Source organism: Amphiprion ocellaris, chromosome 10 (assembly GCF_022539595.1).
Source record: "Amphiprion ocellaris isolate individual 3 ecotype Okinawa chromosome 10, ASM2253959v1, whole genome shotgun sequence".
Lineage (NCBI taxonomy): Eukaryota > Metazoa > Chordata > Actinopteri > Pomacentridae > Amphiprion > Amphiprion ocellaris.
Window position 1 is genome coordinate 11,401,957 of NC_072775.1, and position 23,038 is coordinate 11,424,994.

Consider the following 23,038-nt stretch of genomic DNA (forward strand, 5'->3'; position numbering starts at 1 on the left):
ACTGATCCTGATAAAAAGTCAGATGGCCACTTTCTGACATCTTTACAGCGTCTTCCAGACAGCAAAACCACATTTGATGATAAGCGGCCCATTGGCATGTTCTAGTTAGGAGACTGGTGCTATTTCAGGTCAGTGGCAGAAAGAAGAAACAGTCTGTGATTTGGCTGAGATTTCACCAAGTCCTGGGTTAACCTTCTGCATCTTTGTCACACTGTTACAACAAAACACACAAAAACTGCTGGTTTGGTTTTAAAATAAATGCATCTTTACATTAGAAAACTCCATCAAATCTTTATCAGCTTTTCACAGTCAAACTGCAGAATGAAACCAATTCAGTGTTCCATCATAGGTTTTCATATATATTTCGGAAATTAATTGTTTGAAGTTCAGCTAAATGTACAATGTATGGTACTATACATGTATTCTTATATGGTGCAGGTTCTACACCAAATCACTCAATCAATCAAACTCACAAAGCATGAGAGAGCAAACACACATTCAGTTAGGTTACATTATGAGGTCTTACACAGCCAAGCCCCAGACTATTTAGATTTGTAGTAAAATTTGATTTGACCACAGGGTTTCTTCACCTGCAGCAATGGCACAAACAAGTCACAAAATATGGTATGATTGTGTTAGAAATGTTTTAATTATCTCTCTTTTTTTTAACAAAAAATAAAGACACGTCCAAAAGTATTCATAAATTGTCACAAATTTGAAAAATGTAGCTTCTTTCACAAATCAGGTGATTTTGGACATTTCTACTGTGTTCTAGAGCATTTTATCACCGATGCAGCAGCTGGTCCAGTTATTTTCTACTCAGTCAGCGGTCAAATATGATCCCTGTAAGCTGAAGCTGAAATCAAACAGCTTTATAAGCATATTATAAGGCTGCATTACTGAGAGGAAGAGCTGCATGTGGCTGATCACAAGACGGGGAAAGACTATAACATCATGGTAGGAAACTGGTGAGAATGATGGAGCAAAAGGCCGAGAAGAATCCAAGGATCACCACCAAGAACGTTCTGAACAATCTGAACAATTCACTAAGAACCTAAATTTGTTCTGGGTACGAATATTTTTGGGCTTAACTGTAGCTGTAAGGTTTGTCAGGACAAGTTACTCTTTACACTTTTTCACTTTTTTAGGAGCATCCTGTGGTGTGGCTGTTCCACGTCCTTTACCTGAAAGAAAGGCATTTTTAAATGCATTATTTAATGTATTGGCCATCAAAAAACATGGAAAGTAAATAAACAGCAACATAAACTCAACATTAACGTGTGCTAATTTGAACCTTGTGATTTAAGCCCATTCTCTGACACTACGAAGGTATTGACGCTGACTAGTGAAGAAGCAGAGAAGTTGAGTTAAACAATGATCACTAATCTGGGTTTCAGCAGTAGGTTTCAAGTTTTGGGACACACAACAAAAACTATGAGATAAAAGACAGGCGTGTATTTCGTAGAGCTGATGTCCACAGGATTTTTCATTTCCAGGCTTCCTAATTACCCCCTGTGTAGGGTTTCACGAGGTGACCGCCTCATTTGCATCAAGTTGAAGTCTAAGCTGCATTATGCAAATCAGGGTTGTGCAGCGCAATTCATCGCCGCGGGAAACAACACAAACTTTTCAAGACCATCTCTGGTGAAATTTGTGCTTTTAAAACCTTGTTAACATTTCCATATGGTGATTATAATATACAGGAGGACAAATTATCAGGGTTTCATACGTGTCGGTTCCAGATACCTGTGACTAAATGTTTTGTGCTTTTGTAGGAACATCATGATGTGTAAGTTGTAATGTGTAAATGATAAACTGAGGTATAATACTGCAAAAAATTAAACTTATTTTTCTCAAGAAATTTCAGTTTCTTCATAATGTTTTGTAAAAATATAATTCCTTAAATGTGAACATTTTCAGAAGGTACTTTTTTGCACTGAAACAAATGAAATGTTTGGAGTTGTGGTTATTTATAGGTTATTATGCTGTGATTCTACTGGTCTGACCCACTTGAGATCAAACTGGGCTGAATGTGGCCCCTGAACTAAAATGAGTTTGACACCTCTGTTCTAGAGGAAGCAGACTCACATCTAAGCCATTTTAAGGCAACAGGGGATTAATTTAAAAAGAATAAAAATCAAATTTTGCAACTGTGACACACAGAGCTGAGATTTTAAGAGTTAAATCAGCAACCCGAGCGGGAGTTTAAACAAACGGTTGTCAATGAAAAAAGAGATCACATTCAGCAACGGCATGTCTTATTTCTCACCTCGTGCTTTTAGAAACACATTTCGATGATGTGCCTTCATATTAAGAGTAAGTTTCCAAACAGGCTGCCATGTTGATTCATGTTTATGTGTTTGTAGACGGGAGCAATCGTCAATCATGCATTGTGACGATGCCTAGTCGCACACCAGTCAAGGCCACAATGCCAGAAACGCCTCTATTGACACGTACCGTGACTGGCAATGCAGGGTCAGATGATAATTCTTCATATGTTCTTTACTTAAGAAACCAAATTCACATTTCACATAGTTATGTATGTGACTACCAACTTTCTGGCAGTAAGTACAGTGTTACCTTTTTTGCTCTTTTTTCCACCTTTGAGGCTTTTTTCTTTGCCTCCACATCTCTCTTTGGCAGCTGCCGAAGCTGCAGACTGTCCACTGGGACGCCCCGTCGAGCCTCCTCTGGCATCTTGCCGACCTTTTTCACTCCTGGCTCTTGCATAAGCTACGGTCACTTTGATGCCATCGATCTCACAGTCCTCCATGGCTGCTTTGACAGCTTTGCAATTTTCGTCGCTCTCAAATTCCACAAAGCCAAACCTGATGAGAATGCAACATAAAACAGCAGCAAGTAAAATAAAAAGAGATCAGTCTGTTTGGATAGTTACCAAAGTAGAGGGACAACCTCATGCTGCCCACCTCTTTGAAAGTCCTGTCTCTTTATCTACAGTGACTCTTGCATCGACGGATCCTTCAAAGGCGCCTCTGAGTGTCTCTGCTGTCGTCTTTTCAGCGAGGCCCATTACAATCAGTGTTTTTGATAGGACTTAAAGGAAAAATTAAAGATGTAAAATTAAAATAAATATCAAACAGGTTTAAGAAAGCAGCCTTGCATACATGAACACTCACAAATACCTGTAGGTTTCTCTGCCTTTGCCTTCATACAGAACTGCACTCGGGCTTCTCTTTTGCCGATTTTAATCTTTTTGGGTGACTTCAGCACCTTTTCAGCATCTGCTACAGTTGCAAACTCAACAAATGCAAATCTGCATAAAGTAACAGATGGGATTTGTTTTTGAAAAAATTTAAATACTTTCATCACTTCAAAGTGAAATGAATCGGCGTAGATGTGCTTACCTTTTGGGTTTGCTTTGGCGTTCTGGTATGCTGATACTAACTGCATTCTGAAAGACGCTCTTCAGGTTTTTTTCATTCACATTGGAGGACAAATTGCTCACAAACAGAGTGTTGCTGGGAGGAGGTGCAGCTGTGAGATGGAAAGAAAATGTTTTTCAATGCAGGTAAGTCGCCGTAATAAAAATTGAATTTAGTAACTTTCGTATCATTCTAGCGTCTGACAGTAATTTACCTTTTTTGCTGTTGCTGTCAGCATCAGCTTTGGTGACTTCTGACACATTTCTCTCTCCTACACAGTCTACTACCAAAACCCGGCCTCGGATTCGAGCTCCTTGTTTTCTCTGCCGCACCTTTGTTGCTATTTTTTTATTTTTAAACTCCACAAATGCGATACTGTTGAAAATAAAGCACATTTCATAGAACACATATTGCCAATATTCATCAAACATGTACCTCTGACACCTCTGTATGTTAGGAAGTGAACTTTAACGCAGGTTTTTCAAACTCTCACCCATGGCTTGGGCCTTCAGCTCCACCAGGAAACCGGATGGCGATGGCCTTACGGAAGATTTTCATAATGTCTTTCTTTGTTGCATTGTACGGCAAGTTCTTCAGAAACAAACACCTGGCATCTTTGGCTGTCAAAAACAGGACAGTTTTCAAGTCACACTGTTAATCTCCATGAATCTACTTGGACTTTGTGTTGTTCAGAATTCTAAGATCATTACATCATAAATCCAGTATTTAGGAATAGATATGTGTTTTTTAAACTGCATAATGAATGGCCTGGTGTTGTTAGAATTTGTAAGCATTCACATTACACTTGTATCTATATTAAATGGCAAGTAACATAATTCAAGATTGACTGATCAAGCAATTCTGTTACCTTTTTTATCCAGTGGAGGAGGTTTCACTTTCACTTTGTCCTCACTTTTGTTCTTTGCCTTGGCCATTTTCAGCGGCTTATCGAAGACTGTCTCTCCATCTAACGCCAAGGCTTTGGTCAAATCCATCTCTGAGGCCAAATTTACAAATGCATGTTTTCTACAAGAGCAGAAAATGATTTTTGAGTTATTTAGCGTAGCAGCAGTGTTTACAAAGCCCACGACCTAATGAAGAACTGAACATGAAAATCCAAACACACTCACTTGGACTGATCTAACTGGATGTCATCAAACAGCAGACTTTGTGTCACGAGGTAATTTGCTAATGAATCTTTGAGTTCTGCAAATGGTTTCGAGGTGTTCAGGTTGCCAACAAAAAGACGAAAACCTGCAACGGAATAAGGCAGTAAAATGTGTGACGGCAGGAATATCGGACATCGTACATGACAATGAATTTAACATTTGACTATTTGACTGTAATGCGACTTCATACCATCACTGATGAGCTTTGTTTTCTTTGACGGGGAAGTCTCATCAGCAGGGTCAGCCTTCCGTTTCCCCTTTGCTGTAGGAGAGAGAAAATTTGATAGTTATAACACACATCAGCACAATTAGTATGAAAACAGCATGCAGGATTTGGACTTCGTGACGTGGAATAACTCTGGAATTGTTTGTCTCTTGAATTTCCCTTAGAATTCTTGAATTTCCCTTGGGATTAATAAACTATCTATCTATCTATCTATCTATCGATCTATCCATCTATCCATCCATCCATTCATCCATCCATCCATCCTCAAGTGTCCCTGTGACGTAAACTTAGTCATCGTCCCAAATCTGTGAGGTTGTTGAAGCTGCTGGACTTGGGGGGCTCCTCTTATTTGTAGCTACATGCTTTCCATCAATCGTGAGAATTTCCAAATCCTTGAAATCCTGCACTACGTCCACTCTCTGTTCTCGGGATGCGACACTAACAACTTCCAGTTACAGGCTATTTCATAGTGTTTGACAAGCCTCAGGAATAATCATTCAAACGGTGCTTCAGTCCAGTCTGTACCCAGCTGTTGTACCCTGTGAAAAGTGCAAAGTCACAGCCTTTCAGAAACGTCTGCGGGAGCCCTGTGTGTTGATCTGTGTTCAATGGGCAAGCAGACAGCTGGCACAGGTTACTGATGAGCACCTACTGTACTATTAAAGGAACAGCGAGTGCATCTGCCACCCACTCCTTAAAAGTCTGCATTGGTTAGTGGACACAGAGAGACGATGATCGGGCCTTTACTTGTCTAACTCTAAAGTTAGTTTACAAGCAGTTTCGATGAGGTTTCATTAAAGTATTCAGACTTGGTGGTTTTAAATAGTTTTAGCTTGAATGGACATATTTACTGAGGATTTTTTTTAGACATTTTCAGAGTTTCAAACTTCAGCTGTGATGTAAACGTGCTCCTATTAATAGACTCATCCCTGTTTTTGCATACATGTATTTTGAGACAAACAAGGTGGCTGTATTTAAGAGTATTTCATGAGTATGACTAAACTATGGAAGACAAAGAGCAAAAGTAAACAAAAGACAAAGAAAAAACAAACTTCTACCTGATGCAGTTCTGTCAAAGAATAAATGATAACCCTCTGAGATGTGCTTACCTGCTGTCTTTGTATTTTCATTATTTTCTCTCTCAGTCTTGTTCTTCCTCCTCTTACGGGTTACGGCGGGCGTACTTTCGTTTTCTTGAGGAGCGGTTTCCATTTGAGATTCTAAAGAGGAAGCACCGTTACTGTCATCGTTCAGGATTTCACTCTGACACATTTATAAGGTTGTGTTTAGGTGTTGTACCTGGTTTTACTCCACATTCCTCCATCTCTTCGTCCACTTCTGCCTTTGCAACCTGGCTGGGAGCTTCCTCAGTGGGACAGACAGCATCAGCCGAAGAGATGATCTGGGACTGTTCTTCTGGTAAAAAAAAAAAAATAATAATAATAATAACAGCCCTGCTATCTGCCATCTATCCTACAACTTTTTATGGCTTCCAGTAAAGACGGAATGTTTCACTTGTAGAACAAATGAAGTACAAGTGTAAAATCGAAATATGTCTTGGAAGTGATAGATCTGGTTATAGACCTTATTATTCTACTTTTACACATCAAGTGTCATATTTTAGCTTTCATACAATAAGACTCAGATAGCCAAAGGAACTTTAATGGCACATACATCTCAGAAGAGGAACAACAATTTATGTCATGCAGAGTAATAAAAGTCTGTACCACTTTCAGTCATCTGATCATTTGCATTGGTCATCTGTTCTGTGTCATCACCCTCTCCTTCCTCTTTCTTCTTCTCCTCCCAGGATACAGTTACTGTTGGGGTGTTTCCTTTTACCTCTATGACGGTGTTCATCTGAGAATCTAAAAAGGCATTGCCATTATTCGCACAGCTCAGAATTTCAGTCAGACATCAAGTGTTATGCGTTATCAGTACCTTGTTCATCTTGGTCCTCCTCCTGTTGTACCTCCACTTCTGTGCTCTCAGTGGGATGGTCCTCCTTGGTCTCATTCTGCCCTTCTGAAACGAACATTGACTGATTTATTGTCATTATTCAACAGAAACAGTCATATTTACTGTAAATTACCTGTTGTTTGGAAGAAATGACTTGCCTGTGTTGGCACTGTCCTTCTCTCCATCTTTGGCAACTTTACTTTGTCTTTTACTACGTCTTGGAGCCTTAAAAACAAAGATTATAACAAAAACTCATTTATAACACTGTGAGTCTATGTAATTGCTTGTTTGTCAGTTACAAATTTATCTGGCTTTTCAAAAAAAGCCAGATAAATTTGTTCTTCTTCGAATTTTCTGCTCATTAGCATTTACTGCTATGCAACAAAAAAAATTAATCATATGTAAAAACCTAATTAACAATAAAATATATTCTGACCAACAGATATATAAATTTTATGCTTGTATATCAGGATCAAATCATTGGCTAAGTATTTGCACGCATACAGGGAATTTGACCAATTTTTTCATTGCTCACAGTACTTACACAAAGAACACGTGCATTTATATATGGGCAGTAGATTAAAGAAAATAAAATGAGTGCATAACTACTATGTGCAGCAATAGATATGCGTAAAAGGGAATGTTTAAAGTGATGATAGGAATAAACAGTTATTAACAGTAAATACATTATTGACACGTACAAGCAAGACAGGTTGCTGATGCAATGGAGCAATGAAATGAAATGGAAAGCAAAATAAAAGCAGCAAATTCTCACATTGAACAGGTCTGACTAGTGCATGGCTGGTATTCTGCCTTGTTAGACTACTGAGATTATTAATTGACTTTCAAAAATAATATCCGCTGACAATCCACTAATAGTTGAGTCGGCTAATGATTCAGTCTTACTTTAGGTGAAGTTAAATAACGTTTCCAAGTCAACCAAACCTACAGGTTGCACAGTTATGTACTAACAACTAAAAACGGTGCTTGTCAGTGGAAGAACGCTGTTTTTTCATTCACTAGCTAACAAACTGTTAGCTTGTAAGTAGCATTAAATAACAGTAAGCTTAAACTAATCCACCTAAGTCACCTTGAAGCCTGGATAATACAAATGCAATATAACGTAATTCTTACGTCTGTTTTCACCATGTTGTGCATTAAAACACCACACGAACACAGGATGGAACCAGGAAGAAGGTAGCCGGTGGACACACGCGTGGTCTGCTAAAAACATCCACGAGCAAAACCACGTACTGCGCATGCGTGTGATCTACTACGTACGGATGCCCGCAGGGAGAAAAAGCTTCTGGTATGTTTACGCGATTTAACGAGTGCAACTTACGGAACTCCCCTCCTCAGAACATCACTGTGTCAGCGTCACTCTCATGAGCACGGACCGGGTAAATATTTGGTATTAGTAAATAATGTTTTGCCAGAAAAGTAGTGTTTTTTTCCAAGCTACAGCCGCTCAAGTGTAATTTTCTCACAGCTAGCCATTGTAGCTAATCAGCTTCACTTGGGTTGGTCAACTCCTATTTAAACTCCGCACTCATTTCAACTTTGTAGAAACTGAGTATCTCTGTCTGGCACAAATACTGAACTTCAGTATTGTTGTCCACACTGTGTGGGCGTTTGTTCGGCTGCAGCTCCGTGTTGACTCTAACAGGCTGAAGTGAACTTTGAGGAAACCTCAGTCCGAAGTTCAAGTTACAGCCTCGACACGACAGCTCTCCCGGAGCAGGCAGCAGATAAGTGATTATCGGGTCACACCATCCCCTCAGCCTATCAACAACAGCGGCGTGAGCTGATCATGGAGGACGTGGGACCGATTTGAAGAACGACAGGACAAACATTGCTACGATGGGGACTCAGCGGAATGGTTTCAAGAAGGAAAGCTTCATCTTGTCAGTGGACGTCGGTACAACGTCAATGAAATGTCATGTCTATGACAAGGAGGCAAAAATCCGAGGATCATGCGCCACCAAGGTATCACCCCCTCATCTTTACCCATTTACATTTATTTTTCTCACCCACAGCACACATTTACATAATTTACGAGTATTTGTATTTAGCATGTTTGCTTTTGCGTCAATGCTTTTCTCCAGGTTGTTCCCTTGTATCCAGAGGTGGGACATGTGGAGATGGACCCAGATGACCTGTGGAAAGGATTTATCAGTGTGGTTAAGGGAGCTGTGCAAGGTACAGGTGCACCCATTCCTGTTTTCACATCCACCTACAGCTGTATTAAGGGATTACACTGGGTGTTAGCGACATTAGTCACATCCTTTGACAAATGCAAATGTGATGAAACATTGCAACGCCTCCATAAACGTCAGAGTTCCCATTTCAGAACATGCAACAGAAAAGACAGATTGTATTTCTTTAGGTGCACTTACATTTATTGCAGTTCGATACAGCAGTCGTCCAAAAAAAATCACACTCAACTCGTGAATCATACGCATATTTAATTATTTAAAAGCTATTTGCTCGGCTCCATGTTTGTCTGGAGGCTGCATCCTGTGTCGTTGTTTGATGGAATTACAATTAACTGAAATGTGAAAGGATGTTTTGTTCATCATATACTCGAAACCATTTGCAGTTCTGGCTTTAAATAACATTCCTAGAACAGCTGACTTAGTTTTAGCAGCAGTTTTGATGATTTCTTTGTATTTGTCGCTTTGTTCTTGTTCTTGTGTAGATGCAGGTGTACAAATGCGTCAGATAGAAGCTCTTGGCATTTCTACTCAACGAGGCACCTTCACAACATGGGACAGGTAGATAATAGTAATAAAATAATAATTACATGCATTAATTCCATGCTTTGGTGGGGGGCTAGAAGGGAACAACTTTAGCACACCAGTTGATCCTTTGTGATATTTATCTTCCACACTGGTTCCTTCTCTGGTTTGTTTCACTTCTTCTCGTTCCACTTTGACAGGAAAACTGGGGTTCCTTTCCATAACTTCATCAGCTGGCAGGATCAGAGGACTGCAGACCTGGTGAAGTCCTGGAACAGGTCCTGCACCATGAAAGTGAGATTCCTTTGCATCCCTTCATTTCATTTATTTTATTAAGATTCAAAGCTGAAGTGAAGGATAAAATACAGGGTGTCCCAAAAAAAATTGACATAATTTGAGATGTCCATATCAGAGTGACTACATGGTCAGGAGAAATGACACTTAATAGGATTTATTTTGGACATTAAATGTTTTATTCTACAAATTTCAAAAGAAAAATTCTGGGGGATGGTAATTTTCTAATGTTCCAAAGTTATTACAAATGTTCAATGTGTGCGCCCCTTGTGATGCAGCAAACATCAAGTCTGTAGTGGAGTTCCTGCCACACTCGCTGCAGCATGTCATGTGTAACATTCTCCAGAGCCTCAGTGATTCTGTTCTTGAGTTCCTCTACAGATGTGGGAAGTGGTGGGATATAGACCAGTCCTTTCACGTAACCCCACAGAAAGAAATCGCACAGTGTTAGGTCAGGTGAGCGTGGGGCCATTTCAATAGCATGTTGTCTCCATCATTAGCACGTCCAAGCCATCTCACCTTTTTGAGCAAAAAGACCAAACAAATTTGAAACAAATTATTAGGTGATGGAATGATGTAAATTTCTTTGAGGCAGCCTGTACTTAAACTCTTGAATTACTCCAGTGCAGCCTTTGTGTATTTCTTGGACCAGTGCTGGATATACTGTCCCTTCATTCATTCTGGTTTGTTGTTTTTTTTTGACAATCTCAGGCGATCCACAGCGTGATGAAGATGGTCTACTTCCTGACCAGGCAGAAGCGATCCCTCGCAGCGAGTCTCATCGTCTTCTCCACTCAGCATGTCACCTTTCGCCTCGTCTGGGCCCTCACACACTACAAGCAGGTGTGTGGATGTGTTGATCAGTGATATTTAACCCAGTTAACTGATATGAACTTAGATCTAGGGCAACTGCGATGCACATTGACCGGCTTGATAAATGCAGTGAACAGTATTTGCTGGTTTAAAGTGCTGCTTAAATACAGAGGTAGTGGTGACTGATGCCAGAAAAATGTTTTGTTAAAATTAAAAAACTAAACTAGGAAGGAATGTGCTATCTCCCCAATACTCTATCAAGCAAAGCAAGAAAGTAATGCCTAAGTAAGGTTCATTCCTTTGCCCATGTCTCACATCTCCACAAGGTTTTTTGAAATCTGCCTGCAGTTCTTTCTAAAATCCCACTGACAGGCAAACAAACGGCCCTGAAAACTCCCTGCAGGCTCTCGCCTTGGCAGAGGCACAATGAATCCTGGAATAGAGAGCGCTGAAAAGTTAAAGCCACAAATAAAGTTATGTCACTGCTACCAGAAGTTATGTAGTTTACTTTCAAGATTTCACAGTTAATCTAAAAAATAATGTCAGTGGCAGAAAAATCTTATTTTCTCCATTAATTGTGTCAGCAGTGATGATTGTTCATCATGTTTGCTTGTAGCTTCATTAAGTTGCAGGATCAGAAAATTAAAATAATCCATTGATTGAATTCACTGGTTCTTAAAATTGTCGGCTTTTTCGAGATTGGTTTATTAGCGTATTAGTGAATTTACAACCACTGTTCCACCCGCAGCAGGCTGGCATTGTGTTTATGTGCTGATCAAGTCGATTATCCATAAATAAATAAGTTGTTTCAATGACTATTTCGACGTAAGTTAAAAAGAACTGTCCAAATGTGACGTTTTAAGGACTTCATTTTTCAGTGTTTTTGGGGCTGAGATACATCAGAGTTGCACATTTCTTTTTAAAATACGTAGAAATATTAATAGAAACAATCAATCCTTTATGTATAATCAACTTTTTTTGTTTTTGGTTTCCTTTAAGGACTTAATTTTTTAATGTTTTTGGTCCTGAGAGATGCCACATTTGCCCATTGTTTAGAAATTCCGTAGTAATTTAGCAGAAACAACCTATTTTTTTAAATGTATATTCAACTTAAAAAGTAGTTTTTCTTTTTCAGTGTTCTTTGTCTCAAATTGTTCAAATCCAGTTTTCAGGCATGAGATATGTCACATTTGCACATTTCTTGGTAAACTATGTAAAAATATTAGTAGTGTGTGTGTGTGTGTGTGTGTATATATATATATATATATATATATATAAAAATAAAAAAAACTGATGTCTTTTTGCAACAGTTCGTTTTACAGGGTTAAGTAAATGAATAGTTAAGCATAAATAAAATCCAGGTGCAGCATTGAGAGGCTTATATTGTGAGATGGACCACAACAGTCACTGGCTTGTTTTTTCAGCCTCCTCATGTTTCTTTCTTCTTCCAGGTTCGTCAAGCAGTAGATGAAGGCAACTGCTGCTTTGGGACAATAGACACCTGGCTCCTGTTCAAACTCACAAAAGGTGGGTTTGGCAATGTTTGTGTTTCACCAGCTCCCTCTGGGCACGGTGTCTTTTGGAAATAGTGCAGTACTACATGATTTGTCCACTGAAATGCATTCCATACGATCTCTAACAGGACATTAAGTCCCAGACAGAATGTTCTTTGTTTCTGCAATCCTGTTGCATCACTGATTGGCTGAAATTTCTCAGGAATGTTTCAGCTCCCTCCTGTGGGAGAGGGGGAGTTGGGAAAGAAGTGAGCTTGTGCAAGTTGGGGTTTTTTTGGGGCGGGGGGGTTACCTTTTTAGAAAGTGGCTTTTAATACATTATTATTATTATTATTATTATTATTATTATTATTATTATTATTATTATTATTATTATTATTATTATTATTATTATTATTCTATTTTAGGACAGGTCCATGCCACAGATTACTCTAATGCCAGTGCAACAGGGATTTTCGACTCCTATCAGGTCTGTTGTATGTCATATTTATTAAGCGTTTTTTGTCTGTGTGTGTTTTTTCATATCTCTGTAATGTGACTTGTTTCACAGATGTGTTGGAGTGGCTTTCTCTCCTCTCTTGTGTCTCTGCCTCTGTCTATTTTCCCCAAAGTAGAAAATACAGGGTGAGTCGATCATTCATTTCAAATGCCAACAAACACTTGAATCTAATGACTTTTAGCCAGTAAAAGTCTTTTTCTATAAAATACTACATTTTTATAGCATTTACCTCAGATGCACTGTTCACAGTGTCCTACAGTTTGCTGGGGTTTTATTGTGTTTGTTTGTTTTTTTTTTTTAATCCCAGATGATAGAAGCAAAGTAGGACAGGGGAAAAAAAATAGCTCCTACAACATTGAAATGTATTTATTGTATGCACTTTTCTCTAACTTTTTCTGTTTATTTGGAAATGCCATACACACATGCAGCATTTATTTTATTTGCAATATAAGGCTGGGAAACGTAAGTGAATGTAAGGTGCAATCAAGAAGTTCCGAGACTGCATCCATAAGAAGTAAAAGCTGTCTTCGATTTAAATTGGCTTCAAATTAATCTTCTTGTGTAGCGATATCCCTCTCCCAGTGCTCTTGCAATGTTGGAAATGCTCCCTGGAGGTCCTTCTCTGTTAGTACGTCAAGCACCTTCTGCAATACGCTGAGTCTCTACCACTGTGTCAGAACAGTGACTCTTCAACATTAATTTCATTATGGGGAAAAGAAAGAAGTTGCAAGGTAGGATGGGTGGAGAGCAACAATTTGGCCAAATTACAAGTGTGTTTTCAGCACGCTGTGAGCAGTTACAGGATGGTACATGCTACAGTTCAGCTGGTTTGTGCTGAATGTTCTCCCTCTGGCACCTCATGACATTACAGAAGAACTCAGTCCGACCCTGAGGGGAGAGGATTCACTGTCACTCTGCTAACCTGACACTCCTCCTTCAGTCTTGGTGACTCTGAACTTTTCCTCTGAAGGCTGGTGTGAGGTCCCTTAGTTGTAGCTGTAGACCCATTTCCAGTGAGCCATCTAAATATGGCTGGAGCACTGGGAGCAGTGTCTCGCTGCACAGGAACACCACTTTGAAGAAGATATTGGCCACATTTAATGTACAGATTATGCCTTTTTTTTAGGGAGAATCACAAAACTTCTTGATCGCACCTTGTACACAAGTCATTCAGTCAGAGTAAATGAAACACCAAAGTTATGCTTCAAGGTGTTTTGAAAACATTTAGTCTGTGCTTGCAGTTTTAATTGGACATGATCATATTTAATGTGATTTTAAAAACACCTAATAGCATTAAATGTCTATGTGTCAGAGCTAATTATTGTATGAAAGTAATAATTAATACTAGTGCTTATTGCTGCTGCGTACAAAAAACTCTTACATCATTTCAACACTTCTGTGCCATTTTAGTGCAACTGTGAAGCACTGCATGCTTTTTATGTTGTTGTTCTCAATCTACGGCCTGCAGTTCAGCTGTAGATAAGAGTATGGAAAGACAGTGTGAGGTTGAATCATTGTGTCTGGTTTTCTCCCTTGTGACGCAACAGCTTTGACTTTGGTTCCACGGACCAGTCCATCTTTGGGGTGTCCATTCCCATTATGTCAGTGGTGAGTTATCAAAATCTTGGCATCACACAATCTGATTTTGATAAAGAACATTCATTACAACCTTCTAACTTGATTATGTCAGCGTGTCACCTCCATTATGTCATTAAAATGACAATTCACAGTTGTTTACAGCAGGTAATATGGGACTTGCGATAACCTCGTAGATCACCCGAAACGACATCCATCCATTATCTATACACCGCTTAATCCTCACTAGGGTCGTGGGGGGTGCTGGAGCCTATCACAGCTGACTCAGGTGAAGGCAGGGGACACCCTGGACAGGTCGCCAGTCTGTCGCAGGGCCACATACAAAGACAAACAAGCACTCTCACATTCACACCTACGGGCAATTTAGAGTAATCAATTAACCTCAGCATATTTTTGGACTGTGGGAGGAAGCCGGAGTACCCGGAGAAAACCCACGCATGCACAGGGAGAACATGCAAACTCCATGCAGAAAGATCCCGGGAAAGCCGGGACGCGAACCAGGGACCTTCTTGCTGCAAGGCGAAAGTGCTAACCACTACGCCACTGTGCAGCCCCGAAACGACATATTGGTCATAAATGCGCACAGATAAGACACAACAAGAAAAGCAATAAGACACATGGAAAGCATTAAAACAGTGTGGTAACAATCAAACACATTTATAAACTGGGATACAGTGTAGACTTCGGCCCTGTCTTATTGAAAACTCTCACTTTTCCTTTATGCACACAATGTGGGTTTAAGACGTTTCGAGCATTGTACATTTTAAGTGTCGAGTCGTTTTGCATTCATTGTTATCACAACATGCAAATGTCTTCCTCCGTCCATCTGCCGTAGATGGCAGACCAGCAGGCGGCCATGTTTGGAGAGTGCTGCTTCGACGTTGGTGATGTAAAGATCACCATGGGAACAGGCACCTTCATGGACATCAACACTGGGAGCAAACCACATACGTCTGTAGCAGGTAGAGGAGTTAAACACGCTGTAGAAAATATCCACATTTGTCCACACAGGATCGTTACAACCCCTCATCCTCTCACTGTAGGTCTGTATCCCATTGTGGGGTGGAAGATCGGCTCCGAGGTGGTGTACCTGGCGGAGGGGAATGCGGCAGACACGGGCACTGCCATCAGATGGGCTCAGAAGCTGGGTGAGCCATGAGGTGTATGTAGTAGCTGTGGTGATTTCTTCTTGTGACAGGTTCTGTAACAATATGAAAACAACACACAGGACTTTTTAGCCAATGGAGCTACTTAAGTTTTTGTTCTTGCAGCACTTCCATTAAGGACTCATAATGCCAAGTGCCCTCTAGCAAGAAGAACCGGTTCCACATCCAAGCCTGCTAGGTGGCAATTTTTGTCAACTCTCCAAAAAGCTCTGCATAGAACCTGTTTGTCCAAGTAGAGCCTTTGAGCTTCTGCTAAAATTCAGCAGGTGTCCACATTGACACTAAAAGTTGTCAATGTCAGATTTATTTATATAGCACTTTTAAAGGCCTATGGCCAACCAAAGTACTTTACAGTAAAATAAATCATCAACAATATGAGAAAAACAAAAGCAAAACAATAAAACAGTAAAATAAAACAGATAAACGATCCATTAACCCCTTGACGCCTGTTGTCGCGAATTTGCATCATACCACTTTCATTCAGACTGCAGCCGAGATAGCGTATCCATTCCCCCGATGCCGGTTTGTGCATATTCAATACGTACCTCGGAACCTTTTGCAAGCACTGGTTTCTCGTAGGACTGGTCGGAGTGGGACCTAATTATTATATATCTGTTCTATGTGTAATAGATAAATTAGCAATCTCCACTTATTTTAGCATCAGCTGGAAAGCCAAAAATGCAGAAGTTTTTTTATTAAATTTAATTGTGAATAAATTCAGGCGTCAAGGGGTTAAAGGTGACTCTGCTCAGCCAGAGGCCAGGTCGAACAAGTGGGTCTTAAGACGAGTTTTAAAAATGGAGAGGCTATCCGCAAACCACACAGAGAGCATGGGAGCCTCACCTGCAAAGGCTCAATCTCCTCTGGTTTTCATGAGGGATCGAGGAACGTCCAGGACCATCTGGTCAGCTGACCTCAGGGCACTGGAGGGTTGATGCACCTTAAGAAGATCAGGCAAATATTCTGGGGCCAGTCCATTCAGAGACTTAAAAACAAAAGAATCTTAAAATCAATGCTGAACCTAACCGGAAGCCAGTGAAGTGAGGAAATCAGCGGCGTTATGTGCTCACGTTTCTTTGCCCTGGTTAGGGGACGAGCTGCTGCATTCTGAATAAGTAAATTTTCTCCAGATGATCAGGCGACGCAGTTTTTCTCCATTTTGTTTGCTTGTGTCAACTGGTTTTGTACACTTCCACTCATGATGGTGATGTTGTCCTGATCCTTGTTTGGATCTGATTGGCTTCTGGTTCTCACTGGCAGCCCATAGTTTAGTTTCAAACCAGCCTGTTTTTGGCTTGTCTGACTCACCAGATGTAGGATGCGGAAATAATTCTGCCATTGGCCGCTCATTTCAGGCAGTTTTGTTCTTGCTTTCCGCTATCTGCATGTTACTGCTTTCTCTGTTATGGGAAAAAATGACCAAATCCACGTAGTAACCTACCACACTGAAAATCTTAAGTCTTGCAGAGGATTCGGATCGTGCATTAAGAGGCCCCTAATGACAAATATGCAAATTTTCCACCCAAACAGTTCCACATGTCACTATTTTGACCCTTAACCAAATCTTTGCTTAGAAATACAAACAAGCCAAAGCAATTTTTCCCCCAAATAGCAGAATGATGGTGAGGTGATAAACAGAATGTTAGAATCATCTACAGTTATCCTTGTTTAAGTCATAGTCTTCTTTACAATAAATCAGACGGTGATTGACAGATTGAGTGTGTGACACCTGTGTGTGTTGTTGCAGAGCTCTTCTCTGATGTCACAGAGACCAGTGCCATGGCTTACAGTGTCAGTGACTCAGACGGAGTTTGTTTTGTCCCTTCCTTCAGCGGCCTGCAGGTAAATGAAAACATTATGCTTTTATTTTAATACACACTCTGTGTAGTGTGTTTACACCTATATATATACTCAGAATAATGTCTGTTTGCTGTTGGGCATGGACATTGATTTCCATTTAGTCTTGATTCTGTCTCTGTGTAACGTCTTTTTTTTTCTTCTTCTCTGCCTTCCATTGTGAACTGGCACTTGTAAGTGTTTGTCATGAATGTTTATAGTTTAAATGCAGAGATCTGATTAAAAAATCAGTTTTCTTATGCTTGAGTAATCAAGAATAAGTACTGTAACTGTGTAGAACAGTATACCTACACCCATGCTGACTATGTAAAAGATACTAGGACCTGTTTTTTCTTTTTTTTTCGAGGCTCCTTTGAATGATCCCAAAGCTTGTGCTTCCCTCATGGGCCTCAAACCTTCCACCACTAAAAGCCATCTGGTCCGTGCCATTCTGGAGTCTGTCGCCTTCAGGTGACTCATTTTCAAGAGATAGTTTCTCTAAGAATGTCCTCACTACTATTGTCTTTCATGCTGCTTGATGCTCACTCCTTGTACTCTTATTCTTTCCAGAAACAAACAGCTCTACGAGACGATGCTAAGAGAGACCCGCATTCCCATCACAAAGATCAGGTACAGTTTTTCCTCATCCACTTTGCTTGTCCACAAGTTTCTGATTCTAGTAATGTAGATGTCCTGTACATGTCATATAGACTCATGGGCATTTGTTTTATATCTGACCAGCAGAGACTAGAACTGTCACAATCATGAAATTGACAATTAATTATATGTATTATTTATTACAAATATTGGTTTAATAGTCTTGTTCTGTTCATTGTATGCTTCTATTAGATTTATTAATGCTCCTGACTGCAGCCTATTTGCTGCAAACCCAACAAATTGTCTCCACTAAGTTATTTGCTCTCCATTTTCATTTGGCTTCAAACCAAGCCGTGGTGCTGCGGTGTTTGGCTTTGCAACTAAATCCATAAAGCTAACGTCAGTAGATGCTCGTTGATATTCAGTCGGTTAAATATTAGAAGTGAAGTGCTTTGATATAACCAGTTGGTACCATTAAAACACAGCAGATGAAGGGAACGCTAATGGTAGGAAACGTGAGTGGAAATGATTCTAGCAGTTATGCATAATGATCGCAGTCCACCTAAGCAACAGCGATCAGGTGATTATGTCAGACTGTGACAGGAATAGGAGAGGCATCTCTTCATATCTCATGTTCTTATATGATCTGGATTGTGTCCAGCAAACTGGGCGTATCAGACTTGGCTCTTGTGTATCCTGCTTCTAGTAATGCAGTTCGGTTGTTTTATTGGCAGTGCATTACAGGCGTGTGTTTCTCCGATACGGTTACAGTAAATTGAGTCGAGGTGTAATTGAGTGCTCTCTTCCTGTCTGGTTCAGGGTTGATGGGGGAGTTTCCTCCAACGACTTCGTCATGCAGCTGACTGCAGACCTGTTCGGCAGAAAGGTGGCCAGACCACAACACAACGAGATGTCGTGTTTGGGGGCTGCTTTTGTCGCTGGACTTGGAGTTGGTATGCAAAAACACACTCGCACATAAAAAAAATATATATAAATGTTTGTTTTTTAGCTTTGAGAGTACTGTAGTTACTGCAGTTGGAATGCTTTTTTAAACATAATCGCTACTGTTTTGTGAGTGGCAGTTTTTGTACTCAGCCTGCTGAGTGAAGCTGAGACGTCTCAGAATTGCTGTTCAGCACAAACTGGATAATATGGAGATGAGAAGCAGCTCAGACACCTCAGTGTTCCTCTGTTCTTTCACTGGAGTGTTTCTCTAAAAATATTGCAACACAACAGCTCATGACAGAGTTTCATTTGAAAAGTTATGATCAAAAGTCCTATTTTTATACTTGCCGACTCTGCCAGAAGAAACAAAACGAAGTGCCGCTGTTTGTTATATAATCTGTTTTCCATTTAATTGTTCACATTATGTAATTAGATTGTTATACATTAGTCAGTGCTAAATCAAATCAAACTAAAAAGATGGATTTGTTCTTGTTGTTGTGTAACAGGCGTCAACCAGGTGGTGCTGATGACTGGATAATAAAGTGAATCATGTGTCCGAGGAACATGGTTTCTTTGCAGATCACTGAACAGTCGTGTAGATAATTAAATCATTTCACAGTGTGCCATTCACTCTGCCAAATTCTCCTCTTTTTTTTATGGCTGCCAGTGTTGCACATGTTGTGCATGTGTCTTTAAAGTCTCAGTCTGTCTTCTGCTGTCACTGCAGGTTTCTGGAGGAGCCGGGAGGAGCTGAAAAAGTTGCAGAGTACCGACACAATGTTCTTGCCCCAGGGTGCAGCCAAGGAGGGCGCCGGCAGCACAAGTCGGGAGTACATCCCCATCCTCCAGAGCTGGGAAAGAGCTCTGCGACGCTCCATGAACTGGTACAAGCAGCCTTGACACTGGATCCACACACAGGGTTTGACCAAATGAAAAGATAGACAAGTGATGTTTGGGTACTTGTGAAAGCTGGTTTTAAACTCAATTACTGTTTGAAGAAATGACGACCATCAACTGTGATGGTGAAATGAATCTTCTGAACCACATTCTGGTCCACTTGCTCTAAAGATGTGGTACGAAGCTTTTAGTGATGATGGAGGTGCTGGTGTGCAGTCTTTCTAGGGGAAACAACAACTTTTTTTTCACACTCTAAAGCAGGAAACACAACTGAAGGTCGTATGCACTGACATGATGGTACAGCACTGATGACTATGGTTGAAATAGGGATTGTGGGTAAATACACTTTCCAAAGTGTTGTCAGCCACATTACAGAAGCGACTCTACTTTACTTTATGTCTTCGCACCATAGCGGCCTGACCAGAAGTGCATTTCATTCATTCCACGTCTGAAGTCACTGGTGCTATTTCATATTTCAGTATTTTTTCCAGCTGTAATGTTATTTTACATTTCCCCACATGGGGGCGCTGATGACTGGATTTATGAGCTCACCATAGCAACCGCATGCCAAATATTAATCAGAAACCGCAGACTAAAAATCGCTTATATCACATTCACATATCAGCGTCTGTGAGAATAAAAAGTGGGAACAACGGGAAAATCGACGTGTCTGTTCTTGATTCCTCGGGACTCAAAGGCCTCCACAAAGGACACACATTTCATACAGACTGTTTAGTGATTTGCAATGTCATTCTTTAATATGTAGCTGCTTCTTCTTGATGTAAAGATGATGTTTTCATGTTGCGATTTCAAGAAAATACTTACCTCTCAAGAACAGTAGTGATGCCTTTTGGAAATCTGGAGCAACAATTTTTGTAACCATTAATTCTATGTGTTCTCTAATCATGAGATAATGTTGTTTAAATGTGATCGCAACAAAATCTAACTGTGTTTTCCCTGAGCGTGGGAATTCCACTGGATGTCTGTATTTGAATGTTTTTTTTCTCTGCCTCAGGTTTGTCTCATAACTAACCCGTTGTGTCTCATTGAACTGGAAAAGGTTTTAAATGTGACTGGACTCATTTTGCTATGCAGTAATCACAGGTTTTGATGATGTCACAATCAGGGATTCAAGTATTCACTCAAAACAGAAATAGGACATGCATAGATTTGTGCTGAGTTTATTTCCTTGTGAGTCAGTGTTGTGTAGCTGCTGAAGGTGTAGCTGAGTTGATGTCATATGATGAACTTGTTAAAAATGCTGTTTGTGTTGTGATTAAATGCACTGATGTGACCGAAATTACTACAGAAATGTAAACTATGAATCTCCTTTGTGACTTGTCATGGTTGCTGGGTATTGTTGCCTTTCTTAATACTGTAAAACTGTAGTAAAACAGCCAAACATTCTGTGAAGTGATACTATGCATAATGCTGAAATTAACGCCTCAGATTCAAACACCATTCCAGGTCAACGTGTGAGATTTTTCTAACACTCTTTTTTACTTCATTCACTTCTTGAATGGCTCGTGTCATCCCAAGCTGCTGGCAAATAACAAATAACGCACAAGTGTAGTCATAAATCTACCTGAAAACAGCGTATTTTGTATGTCGTGGAGGGTTTTTAGTATTAAAAACATGATCTCTCAGCTGTTGGTTGTGGCGTTTTCTTGCGCGCTCAGCTACACAGGTGTCAGCGGCTCGATGAGCGAGCAGATGCCGGCCGAAAGTGTTTACCTCCACATGGGCTCTGGGGGGAAACGCTGTCACTTTGGAATCATCAGAAGCGCGAGGGCTGCGAGATGAGTCGAAGGGATTGAGTCCCATTGATGTGACCAACCTCGCTGTGAGGGTTGCTATGGCAGCTTGCGGATGGAGTGACTGAGAACAAATGGGGTGTGTATTCCTGCTCATGGTGCTGGTATGGTGAAGGGGGCACTAATTGAGTGCACGAAAGGGGGTTTTCCTAAACAATGGGAGGATTGTGTGTGTCTGCTCGCTCTGAGGAAGAGCAGAAGTAGTGAGTTCTGCGTACGTCACACAAGATCCATACAGTGTGTCTTTTCTGCACGAATCCAGCACCCACCACCCTCCTTTTCAATCTCAGCTTTCAAACGTGATTGCTTCGCTGCTTGCTTTTGCAGTGGATGTTGCTGCACAAGAGGAAAAATGTGCGGGAGTGCGTGTGAGACGGACAGGGCTAGCCCATGAATCAGCTCTCACACTAATCAGGAAAGTGGGTATGAGTGTGTGTGCGTGCCGGTATTGTGCCTGGTGCTGCATTGTATGAGTTGTGGTGGGACCCCGCCTTGCAACAAATTCAAACTGACAGCAGGAACTGGATGCAGTGCGACCACTACTCCGGTCCCCCTCCCCCATTGCAAGCTGAACCCTACATCAGGGGTCATTATATAACTCCCTCTTCTTCCATTCTCTCTCTCTCTCTCTCTCTCTCTCTGTGACACACTGGGATTGTTCGCTGGAGTGTCAGGGGGTTGGAAGTTAAGCTTTTGGCATTTTTTTTCTTCTTTCCTGTGACCCTTTCAGCCTCTCTCCCTCTCCTCCTCCTCCTCCTCCTCTCTTTTCTGCCAAGACATTTAACTCGTCTGTCAGCTCTGTGAATTTCACTCATCTCTGGCAGAGCATAAAGAAAATGGAAGCTGAGTTAACAGTGCCAGAATAAGCCGCCATCCTTTGCCTTATTCCATAGTTTCTGTTGAGTTTTTTAAAGTGTTAATCTCTGTTAACTTTGACACATCTGTTTACAATCATGCACTCTGTGTCCTCTCTCTCTCTCTCTGTCTTCCTGTCTCTTTCACACACACACACACACACACACACACACACACACACACACACACACACACACACACAGAATCTAGTGCTGAATTGCCATAGCAACAAGGATTGGCAAACGTCCCAAATATCTATGCTCAACCAGTCAGTCACAAATAGCATCCTCACCGGCTTTAAATATGCTGATCACTGGCTTTTTTGTTCCTGCATGCATGAGTGTGTGTGTGTGTGTGTGTGTGTGTGCGCGTGTGTGCGTGTGTGTGTGTGTGTGCATTCTTTGCTGTATAAGACTGGTTATTGGTTTGGTGACTCAACGCCGAGGAACTGTGTGCAGAAGAGCTGCAGTTTAAGGATTCTACTGTAAAACCCCGAAAAATACCTTCACTGCGCCCAAACTCCAGCTTTGGTGCTGTAATCCTTGATCATTTTAATGCATTTTTTCGTGCATTTGATGAAAAAGATCCCTCCACCCTGCAGATTTGAAAATGGAGATCCCGGCATCTTCCCCCAAAAGGCGTGTAGCCATTATAATGTAATTGGTGATAAGACAGATAGTGTGCGCTCTATTTATAATTTTTGCGCGTAACGGTGCGTCTCCGTGCGTCTCTCCGTC

At 40.7% G+C, this 23,038-nt stretch overlaps 2 protein-coding genes across 6 annotated transcripts; one reads left to right on the forward strand and one right to left on the reverse strand.

The window, feature by feature from the left end:
• Nucleotides 1-630: 630 nt before the first annotated feature.
• LOC111585505 (nucleolin-like) lies at nucleotides 631-8,031 on the reverse strand. Of its 4 annotated transcripts, none has more exons than XM_035941396.2 (16): nucleotides 7,872-8,031; nucleotides 6,871-6,962; nucleotides 6,720-6,803; nucleotides 6,506-6,646; nucleotides 6,078-6,194; nucleotides 5,888-5,998; nucleotides 4,743-4,814; nucleotides 4,514-4,637; nucleotides 4,252-4,409; nucleotides 3,877-4,003; nucleotides 3,598-3,758; nucleotides 3,366-3,495; nucleotides 3,144-3,274; nucleotides 2,928-3,054; nucleotides 2,581-2,828; nucleotides 631-1,184 (listed from the first exon to the last, which is right to left on the reverse strand). In XM_035941396.2, the coding sequence occupies exons 2-16, from the start codon at nucleotides 6,920-6,922 to the stop codon at nucleotides 1,120-1,122; spliced, it is 1,848 nt and encodes a 615-aa protein (XP_035797289.2). In that variant the 5' UTR covers nucleotides 6,923-6,962; nucleotides 7,872-8,031; the 3' UTR covers nucleotides 631-1,119. The 4 variants fall into 4 exon arrangements, with proteins under 4 accessions (XP_035797289.2, XP_054870039.1, XP_023150800.2 ...); XM_055014064.1 differs by having other exon boundaries at nucleotides 6,078-6,191; nucleotides 6,896-6,962; nucleotides 7,872-7,964; XM_023295032.3 differs by having other exon boundaries at nucleotides 6,896-6,962; nucleotides 7,872-7,964.
• gk5 (glycerol kinase 5) lies at nucleotides 8,003-21,278 on the forward strand. 2 transcript variants are annotated; one of them, XM_023295034.3, is made up of 17 exons: nucleotides 8,003-8,137; nucleotides 8,384-8,723; nucleotides 8,843-8,936; nucleotides 9,436-9,511; nucleotides 9,676-9,769; nucleotides 10,481-10,612; nucleotides 12,034-12,109; nucleotides 12,504-12,565; nucleotides 12,647-12,720; nucleotides 14,143-14,203; nucleotides 15,027-15,153; nucleotides 15,235-15,339; nucleotides 17,105-17,199; nucleotides 17,561-17,664; nucleotides 17,764-17,823; nucleotides 18,610-18,743; nucleotides 19,463-21,278. In XM_023295034.3, the coding sequence occupies exons 2-17, from the start codon at nucleotides 8,598-8,600 to the stop codon at nucleotides 19,633-19,635; spliced, it is 1,593 nt and encodes a 530-aa protein (XP_023150802.2). In that variant the 5' UTR covers nucleotides 8,003-8,137; nucleotides 8,384-8,597; the 3' UTR covers nucleotides 19,636-21,278. The 2 variants fall into 2 exon arrangements, with proteins under 2 accessions (XP_023150802.2, XP_023150803.2); XM_023295035.3 differs by having other exon boundaries at nucleotides 8,066-8,723.
• Nucleotides 21,279-23,038: the final 1,760 nt, after the last annotated feature.

Bases quoted from the DNA above. Each gene is read 5' to 3' on its own strand.
- LOC111585505 (XM_023295032.3), bottom strand. From the start codon at position 7,895: ATGCACAACATGGTGAAAACAGAC. The intron at 6,963-7,871 runs GTAAGAATTACG...TTTGTTTTTAAG, and splicing joins ACAACATGGTGAAAACAGAC to GCTCCAAGACGTAGTAAAAG. The intron at 5,999-6,077 runs GTACAACACCTA...CTTCCTCTTTAG, and splicing joins GGAATGTGGAGTAAAACCAG to AATCTCAAATGGAAACCGCT.
- gk5 (XM_023295034.3), top strand. From the start codon at position 8,598: ATGGGGACTCAGCGGAATGGTTTCAAGAAGGAAAGCTTCATCTTGTCA. The intron at 10,613-12,033 runs GTGTGTGGATGT...TTCTTCTTCCAG, and splicing joins CCCTCACACACTACAAGCAG to GTTCGTCAAGCAGTAGATGA. The intron at 14,204-15,026 runs GTGAGTTATCAA...CATCTGCCGTAG, and splicing joins CCATTCCCATTATGTCAGTG to ATGGCAGACCAGCAGGCGGC.